Source organism: Apium graveolens, chromosome 7, assembly GCF_009905375.1.
Source record: "Apium graveolens cultivar Ventura chromosome 7, ASM990537v1, whole genome shotgun sequence".
NCBI classification, from domain to species: Eukaryota; Viridiplantae; Streptophyta; class Magnoliopsida; order Apiales; family Apiaceae; genus Apium; species Apium graveolens.
Window position 1 is genome coordinate 33,586,836 of NC_133653.1, and position 8,903 is coordinate 33,595,738.

At 30.7% G+C, this 8,903-nt stretch overlaps 2 protein-coding genes across 9 annotated transcripts; one reads left to right on the forward strand and one right to left on the reverse strand.

Annotated features, from left to right (window-relative positions):
- The first annotated feature begins 2,936 nt into the window (after positions 1 to 2,936).
- Positions 2,937 to 6,216, forward strand: LOC141673440 (uncharacterized). Of its 8 annotated transcripts, XM_074480186.1 has the most exons (6): positions 3,944 to 4,393; positions 4,518 to 4,632; positions 5,004 to 5,176; positions 5,594 to 5,665; positions 5,763 to 5,828; positions 5,945 to 6,216. In XM_074480186.1, exons 1-5 carry the CDS (start codon positions 4,388 to 4,390, stop codon positions 5,814 to 5,816), a joined length of 420 nt encoding a protein of 139 aa, XP_074336287.1. In that variant the 5' UTR covers positions 3,944 to 4,387; the 3' UTR covers positions 5,817 to 5,828; positions 5,945 to 6,216. The 8 variants fall into 8 exon arrangements, with proteins under 8 accessions (XP_074336292.1, XP_074336288.1, XP_074336287.1 ...); XM_074480191.1 differs by lacking the exon at positions 3,944 to 4,393 and adding an exon at positions 2,937 to 3,096 and having other exon boundaries at positions 5,763 to 6,216; XM_074480187.1 differs by lacking the exon at positions 3,944 to 4,393 and adding an exon at positions 2,944 to 3,096 and having other exon boundaries at positions 5,014 to 5,176; positions 5,763 to 6,216.
- A 347-nt stretch (positions 6,217 to 6,563) lies between these two features.
- Positions 6,564 to 8,080, reverse strand: LOC141673439 (uncharacterized). Its single transcript, XM_074480184.1, has 3 exons — positions 7,181 to 8,080; positions 7,034 to 7,078; positions 6,564 to 6,905 (listed from the first exon to the last, which is right to left on the reverse strand). Exons 1-3 carry the CDS (start codon positions 8,022 to 8,024, stop codon positions 6,778 to 6,780), a joined length of 1,017 nt encoding a protein of 338 aa, XP_074336285.1. The 5' UTR covers positions 8,025 to 8,080; the 3' UTR covers positions 6,564 to 6,777.
- Between the last annotated feature and the right edge of the window lie 823 nt (positions 8,081 to 8,903).

An 8,903-nucleotide genomic window follows, 5' to 3' on the forward strand; every position in this document is an offset into this window, starting at 1 on the left:
AGCTTAAATCCCGTGCGATGCACGGGTTTTCATTAATATTTGATTTTTTTTATTTCATCATATTATAATTTTAAAATATTTATATAAATATATAATATTTATATATTTATAATTAAAATTATAAGATAACTTGTGTTCGTATTTTAGTAGAATAAGTAGACTATATCTAGTATCACAATTTTGTAATTAGCGAATATATAACACTATTTATTTATTTTTTTAATAATAGGATAAATTGTTGTCGTGGTTTAGTAGAATAAATAGACTATGTCGAGTAGTTTAACAAATTAGTAGTTTAACGGATATATAATACTATTTATTTATTATTTTAATAACCAAAATTAGGGGATAATTGTTGAACAAAGTTATACCCCATTTCGGTTATTATAATATAGTACTAGCATAAAACCCGTGCGATGCATGGATTATTTTAATATTACATAATTTTTTTGAATATAATTTGAAAAAATTTTAAGTTATGAAATTTATTTTTTTGAAATTTTAATAATAAGATTTGATATACTTATTATTTGGTTTTAGCTAGATTCCTCACATCCAACTAATTATTTGTAGTTCTTAAATTTCATAATTTAAAATTGGATCAATAGTATAATTTTGTTTAGTCCGACCAGTAGTTTGATGACATTATATCCGGATGAATTTTATATATTATTTTTGTTAATGAAAACCATTAGACATATTATAAATTTATCTATTTGTGAAGATATTTTATTCAAAGTATTATTATTATTACGATGATCATATTGACTACCAACCAAATTTTCATTATTTCGTCTTTAATATAATAGTATAGATAGATATTGTCCCTAGTTTCGTTTTTATAAAATAATATGAATGTTGTAGACATAGAAGAAAACCTTTCATTATATACGAAATTTATATCAACCAAATTCAAGTAATTATACTTAGTTCATTTTTAATTATATTTTAGTTCGGGTTGAATATATTATTTAATTTTAGCCTGGGTAATACATACTATTTTTTTTAACTCGATGTCATTATATCAACCAACGAATTAGTTGTATTAAGTTATAGCCCGGATGGGTACTATAACTATATATTATTTTAAAGAGAGAATTGTCTTAAATTTGGCCAAAATTTAATTTTGTATACCTATTTTCATAAATTGCAGTTCACATCCCTCTACTTTGTAATCTGATTCAATATGTACCCTTTTTGCCTAATTTTTTAGCCCTAATTGTTGTCTCCTACAATATATCTCATCTTTTCTCTTTAATAATAGATTAAATATGTTGTTGAAAAAAATAATTTGGGCAAAAAAATTGACCAAATTTGACAAAAATGGTGCAACTTGGAACATATTTCAAATAAGGGGGATGAAAACTGCAATTTATTAAAGTAGGTATACAAAACTGATTTTTGGCCAAATTTAAGGGGTATAAAATGCAATTCTCTCTATTTTTAAACCGCACCAGTAGTATTTATTATTGTGTTTTAACTCCATATAACAAATCAACTAATTATATTTATTTATTTTTTTACTTTAACCCGGATTAATAGTATAATGTTGTTTAAACATGTATGAATAATGTATTATTTTTTTTCTATCTCGGGTTCTCATTCCTACCAACCAATTATTCTAATTCTAATCTTATTTTAGATCAGTTTGATAGGATAATTTTTTTGGCCCGGGTTATCAGTGTAATTAGTTAAAATCAGCGTGTACCAAAAAACAGGTACGATATCGAAACTTTCAATATTTCTTCTTTTATATAACATTAATACATATCTATAGATAGATTGTATATATCGACAAATTAGATTTAAATTGAGGTTTACTTTTATATCAATTAGAATAATAAAAAGTTCGATATGAATTAGAATTCAATTTATAAAGAAAATTGACTTCTATATTAGTTATAAATAGAATTAGAATTAGAATTTTCCGATCGACCATGAAAATTTATAAGTAAGGGTAATTTGATAAAATCACATGTAAAAAAAGGTATCGACAATCAAATTTTCCATAATTCGTAATAAAAAGTTCGATATGAATTAGAATTCAATTTATAGAGGAAATTGGCTTCTATATTAATTATGAATAGAATTAAAATTAGAATTTACCAATCAACCATAAAAATTTATAAGTACGGGTAATTTGATTAAATCACCATTGACAAAAAAATGGGTACTGACAATCAAATTTTCAATAATTCGTCTATTATAATATTGTATAGATCGATAGTGTGTGTATATATATATAAGTATTTTTGAAATAGAGATAGTTTAGAAATAGAGGTATTATTATACCGATAAAGTGATATTAAATTATTTTTCTAAAAGAAAATTGAGAATCCACTTGTAAGTATTTTTTATATACAAATGCAAAATTGAAAGAAAACAACTTTCCTTTATTTTTTTATAGGTCTCCTTTTTTCACGTTCTATTTTCTCAGATTATACTGTGGTGATTATGTACCTCGTGGAGTTTGAATTGTTATCTAGGCATCGCCGTGTCGTAGTTTTTTTGGCTCATGTGCGGAGAGGATAACAGTGTAGGCAATCAAGAATCAACACACGGGTGATAAAATTCGAGTTGATATAGGCTGATTTTCTCGAATATAACACTATTTGTACTATTTACTTTAATATTAATTTATTATAATCAATGAAAAGTTTATTAGTAAGGGCAATTATGTAAATATGACGTGTACCAAAAGACCGGTACCGTACCAAAATTTTTAATATTTTGTCTTTTATATAATAGTAATAGATTTATATAATAGTACTAATAGATAGATAGATTTAAATCATAATATAAAAATATTATTTATAAAAAATATTATTCAATATTAATATTTAAATCTCTCCCGTGCTATTTTTAATATTATAAAAAAAATGGATATAAATTTGGAATTTTCCCTTTTTTAAAAATGGGAGAAAAGGTGAATGCATTCAAGCAAATATAGACAGATGCATCAGTGCAGTCGACCGCAATACTCGGCTCAGTGCAAATCCCTAACCCCTAACCCCCAACCCCCAACCCACCCCCACTCCTCCTAATCACCTTTGGATACTTATCTCTCTCATCCTCATTTCTCAATTGCTTTGCAAGGTCTCTACTCTCCCTGTGTGTGTTCTTCAATTCTTTTATCTTAAAGTTATATGCACAGCTAAATTTCTTGAATTAGGCAATCATTATATATTATTTAGCTGTTATTTCCGCAATTATGCATTTCTGGTTTCCAGACTAAATGAATTACATTTGATTTATTCTGTATCCATGTTTTCCGATGTTGGATGTTAGAAAGTTTAATTCATAGATTGGTCATTTGATCCTGCATGCAACTCAAGTTCTAGGTTGATATGATCGTATTCTAAATTGGTCTTCTTTGACTAGACTGTTGCGTTTCTAAAAAATATCTTATATATGAAAGCAAGTGATATAGAATCACATTAAAATTTTGAGTAGTTATATTCATCGATCTAATTAGGAGTATAACAAATTCTTGTTTTTTTGGTTCTCTCTTATGTTTGATGATTCTTGCCAATTGCCACAGGTACCAAATTAGATACCAACTTTTTTTACAAAATGATGTGGCGTCGGCAATATGAAATGTTTTTTATCGGTGGTGATTAGACCTGACAATTCGGATAACCGGTTTGGTTTCAGATCAGATCAATTTCCGATCAATTTCGGATCGGATCTACTTTCGGATTATGATATATTTGAAAACCATTCGGATCGGATCGGATCGGATGTTATTCGGTTCGGGTCTAATTCGGATTAAAATCGGTTAAAATTCGGATTAAAATCGGACAAAATTCTGTTCGGATTAAATTCGGTTCGGATATTTTTGGATCCTAACTTCTTTAATTTTTCAATTTTTGAGTTTTAAAAAATATTTTTTTTATTTAATTTAGTATTTTTAATATAATATAATGTAATTTTACAAAATAATATGATTAAATAAGTATGTTATCATAAACATAAAATTGTTTAAAGTATAAATTTTGCTTATTTCGGGTCGTAATCGGTTCGGGTAATATATTATTCGGTTTTAATCGGTTCCAAGTTATAATCGAATCTTGTATTTCGGATCATTTTCGGTTCGGGTATTTTTCGGATCGGTTTAAATCGGTTTTCGGATAATTATTATGATTCGGATCTCGGATCGGATCTCGGTTTCATGAATTTCGGTTCGGTTTTTCGGATCCAGACCCATTTTGCCAGGTCTAGTGGTGATATCACTATTATAAGTGTGAATGCACTGGGTTCATTGTAATATAGCCAATCAGAATATGCATAACATTTATGGGTTGCTTGGAAAAATAATTATAAATTGTTGTATCCTGTTGAATGTTATAACGGTCAAGGTGAAACATTGTATCAATTTTTATTTAGTATGGAGGTATAGGACACATAATTTAAGATTATAAATTTTTTTACCTAGGAATCAGGTTCTTTTGTCAAAGTATGTCAGAATTGTAACTTCATTGATGAGTTAAAATTCTACATTCTATTAATCTCATTAGGTATGGCGCGAGGTGAAACAAGCATGGCAGATATACCCTATGATATACAAAAACATATGTTCAAGTTGTTGGCTACAAATAATGGGGCATCAGACTTTGTGCGAGCAACTGCCAGGTAAGACTTAGTTTAAGGTTGTATATATGTCATTTACCAAGTACATGTGCTCTTGCAAATTTCAAGCTTCAGTGGTTTATTGGTTAACAATTGATACTTATAACTTATTGTGTTGTGCTGTGAAAATCTTCGATCATTTACTTTGTTGATTTTTTATAGTAAAGGTAAATTGAACCGTATTCATCTTAATTCAGATTTTAGACAACTTTTTATAATCTTATATGTTCAAAGAAAACATAAATAAAGATTACATTTCCATATACGAGTGATAATAATTTATAAAGTTTTTCAAAAACATAAACAAGAAAACACCTTATTATTTGTAGAAGACAGGAGAATGAATATTTTATGTTATATTTATATTGCTCAAGATCTGTACAGCTGTAAGCAGTGGAAAGAGTTCGCGGAAGATGCCGATATCTTGGAGACTGTGAATTTTGGTAGTACACACAAAATTGATGAATCATTCTGGAAGAAGAATGGCTTTTTGAATAAATGTGCAAATGCTAATAACAAAAGAGCTTCTCGTATCATAGCTCGCAAGGTACTTCTCTTCTTTCACCCAATGTTTAAGTACTCGTAAAGTCTTTATACTAAATTTTCACGGCTTTTATGTCACTATTTCACCTCCACTGCAAATGTATGTGTAATTTAAACCTGGCATCCATAATCATTCAACACTTGGATAATTTGCAGAATCTGTCAACTGATATATAGCTTTTCCGGGTCACCTATCCAATACCTTTTCCCAATTTAACACCTTATTAGCTTATTTCTATACTTGAATATATTCCGTAACAGCCTGAACCATTATGTGGTTGGTGCCCATTATATACATGTTCGAGTTGTGCTTGTAAAATTGACTTACCGTGAAAGGTCCGATATATTGAGCATATATATCAGATGATTCACTTACCAGTATAGTCCTGTAGTAGCTGATAATATGATTGTAAAAATGCAGAAGATGGAGAAGAAGATCAGACAGATGATGCAGTTGCTGAAGGGAGTACAGAAAACGCCTTACGTGCCAGAGGTTGTTGTGCTGTCTGTTTTGTGTTTATATTATATTGGCACTTCCTGTAAGTACTTTATTCAAAGCCTACAACTGATCATTTAACATGAATATGCAGTCGATAAAGGAGCTCAGGCGCACTGATACGTTGTTCTTCCCGTATAAGATATAGTATCGTGCTCTGGTAGGTATTCAAGTTTGTACTGTAATGCAATAAAGTTAAAAGAAGTTGTTTATGCATACTTTTCATTAGACGTTTTGTTTAGTGTCACCGCTCACTAGAGTGTTGTTTTTTTATAGTTGAATGATTGCAGTGCACTTCTCTTTCTGAACCCTGTGATTCGTCTATCCTTCCAATTATTCGTTGTTGGTTTAAAGCATGGGACTGTTTACAATTTACCTATCTATGGTTTAAGTATATGTATCATGTTTAGCGTCTTACATGACGGTGACTTCCTAGCATATCATGATAAGAAAGCCATTCGCATCTAGGTTTTTGTATATGCTGTAAGAGATCCACAAAGACATTTCCTAAGACCTGCGAAGTCCCAATAGGTGAATCTTGATCCGGACCTTGATCTCTTGAAACTTTCATGAGATAATAGTGTCTTTCTTGACTCTACTTATTGGTGATCATTCAATTCTGAGCTGAGCTGGGTTTAAATTAGAGAACTGAACGTTCAGTTTGTTTGTAATATTCATATATTCACTTGTGGATGCGAAAACATTTAGGGAGGCCCATTTCTAAATATGAACTTAGACTAAAATTTTAATTTTGTTATACTTTTTAATCCACCTATATCTTAAGTTATTTGTTCCTTTTTATTCTTAGCTTGTTGCTGCATACATTTGAAGGAAGTCAAGTATTATGCTTTGCCTTTATTAATTGTAACAAGTAGGATGATTAAAGAGAATCGAGAAGATTGCACCATTTGTTGCAAATAAATCAAGGTAGAGTAACCAATATTCTACAGTATAAAATTAATTAACAAAATTGTGATTTCCAACATGTATCAGTACGATTATTAACTCAAAAAAAAGATTAAAAAGCAATTAACTAGTACAGGGCAAGGCAAAGTAAAATGTAAAAAAGATATGTGTGAGTGTCTTCTATTGTGGTTTGTATATATTACTCAAAAGAGTCTGTTTTCATTGCTTTGAACTCCATGTGTTACTGGTGCTGTAGCCCTTACTTTCTTCCAGAACCATATTCCAGCTCCAACTCCTATAGCTCCAGCAACGGAAACTGCACTCACTGTCCCTGCAATTAATATGTTTCAAACCGAAATTAGGACAGTGTAATTTATCATCCTGTCCCTTCCTAAAATTTAAAGATAAACATAAGAAGCCTATGAACATGTGTTTGTACATGTTCTATTCAAGTTTTACCTGCAACTACTCCTTTGTTACTATGCGTGTGAGAAACTTCATGATCTGCAAAAGTAATATAAAAAAAATCACCGTTTTAGAAGCTTGAAGATTTGTATACAATTCATTAGCATTTAAAAAAATCAGGTAGCTTAGCTTGGAATTAACCTTTGCAATAAGTAGTGGCATTTCCTTTCTCACATAAGCACAGGAACTCCTGTGTTTTAATATCAAATCCACACATTCCACCTCCCTTGGCGACATCCTGGCAATGCAGGCATCTTGTAGTGACTGGAATATCAAAATCAACTCGAATCCCATATTCAGGGACCTGATTATCCAGCTGTGTCGCACCAACATTTCTCCAATACACACTAGCATAACTAGAACAATACTTTAGCATCAGCCTTAAAGAGTCAGTAGCTTTCGGATAATAAGAACAACATGAACTCCCCCGTAGTGCAGAAGCACATTCAGGCAAATGCCTACAAAGATAACTAGCACTATCACATGTTGAATCACATTGATCAGGAAATCGTTCACAAAAAATCGGTTTAGGCTCCATGATCACATGGTCTTCACTACAATTGAAGAATAGGTAGTCATTTTGTCGAGATAGAGAAAAATGTGTGCTACTGTCTAGGCTAAAGGGTCTAGTGGGGCGAAAGTTGTTACCATCTTGACAGTTCCACATGAATGGATCAGTAACCAAAATGTGAGGATCAGAATAAGATACATTTCGAACTGGATATCTTCCTGATGGTGTTCTTAGCTCAAGATTTTCGTTGTTAGAACACACGAGTATGTGTCGATAGTACGGACTGCCACAACCATCATCTATGCCAAAAGGATAGTAGATTGGTATGTCACCACAAGATGTTCTGCATTGACTTGATTGAGCTTCTGTGAGGCTTGTAAATGTAAAGATAGTGAGTAATGTTGTTTGGATAAACAAGACATGAATTATATTGTGGTATAATGCGGATGGTTTATGGATGAATGGAGAAGCCATTGGAGATGGTGTAATATGAGTAAGATGGTTGTGTGCTTGAAGAAAAGGATTTAAGAAATTAGTATAATTAAAGTGGAGGCATAATGTGAAGATCTGAATTTTGCTTTTTAGCTTTTCCTTTATGCTTTATCTTTGGTGTTCTTTTGATTGTTGGTTACTAAACTATATTGCTGATTTATGTAGTTCATTACTGTCGGCCCATATAGAAAAAGTAAACTACATTCCTTGTAAACCCAGTCTGTCTAAATGTTACTACATGATAATATATTGGCAAATAAGTTTCTCTAAAACAAAACAGGAAGTGTTTTGTCATCCAAGCCCAATCTACCATTTTGTGGGAGCCCAACACATAATTGTTGTTTTTGACTATATGTCAAGTAGCCCAACCCGGGGACCTCGGTCTCTATTTAATTTTTGATACAGGCTGGGATCCATGTACAAACAATATTTATCGTACAAATATAGTCGAATTAATTTGTTCTGCATTTCTTGAGAGGTGTTTTAAAATTGTGTAAATAATTATTTTTTAAGAGTAAATTTTTCTAGTATATTTATTTTCCATATATAAATTTAATTTTGGAACTGATATGAACACCCTCTATTTATAGTACACATCAATATCCTTTATTGATGTGAAGACTAAATTACGCATGTTATAATATGAAAATAGCTTGGAGTTGAACACATACACAGGAATTTTTGGATCTTAATATCAAGAGTGCACATATCAGCCTGCAGTTTTTTTCCCATCTAAACTGGTAACTCCCTATGATGTAACATTACCTTATAATTATTACACGTATACGTTTTCCAGGGTTATCACTTATCACTATGACCTGGCATGCACGTATTAACGCTAAACACCAATTAAACATTAGT

Excerpts from the sequence above, each read along its gene's own strand:
- LOC141673440 (XM_074480186.1), top strand. Across the intron at positions 5,177-5,593 it reads CTCGTATCATAGCTCGCAAG|AAGATGGAGAAGAAGATCAG; the intron begins GTACTTCTCTTC and ends GTAAAAATGCAG. Across the intron at positions 5,666-5,762 it reads AAACGCCTTACGTGCCAGAG|TCGATAAAGGAGCTCAGGCG; the intron begins GTTGTTGTGCTG and ends ATGAATATGCAG.
- LOC141673439 (XM_074480184.1), bottom strand. The coding sequence starts at position 8,024 with ATGGCTTCTCCATTCATCCATAAACCATCCGCATTATACCACAATATA. Across the intron at positions 7,079-7,180 it reads TGCCACTACTTATTGCAAAG|ATCATGAAGTTTCTCACACG; the intron begins GTTAATTCCAAG and ends TTACTTTTGCAG. Across the intron at positions 6,906-7,033 it reads TAACAAAGGAGTAGTTGCAG|GGACAGTGAGTGCAGTTTCC; the intron begins GTAAAACTTGAA and ends TATTAATTGCAG.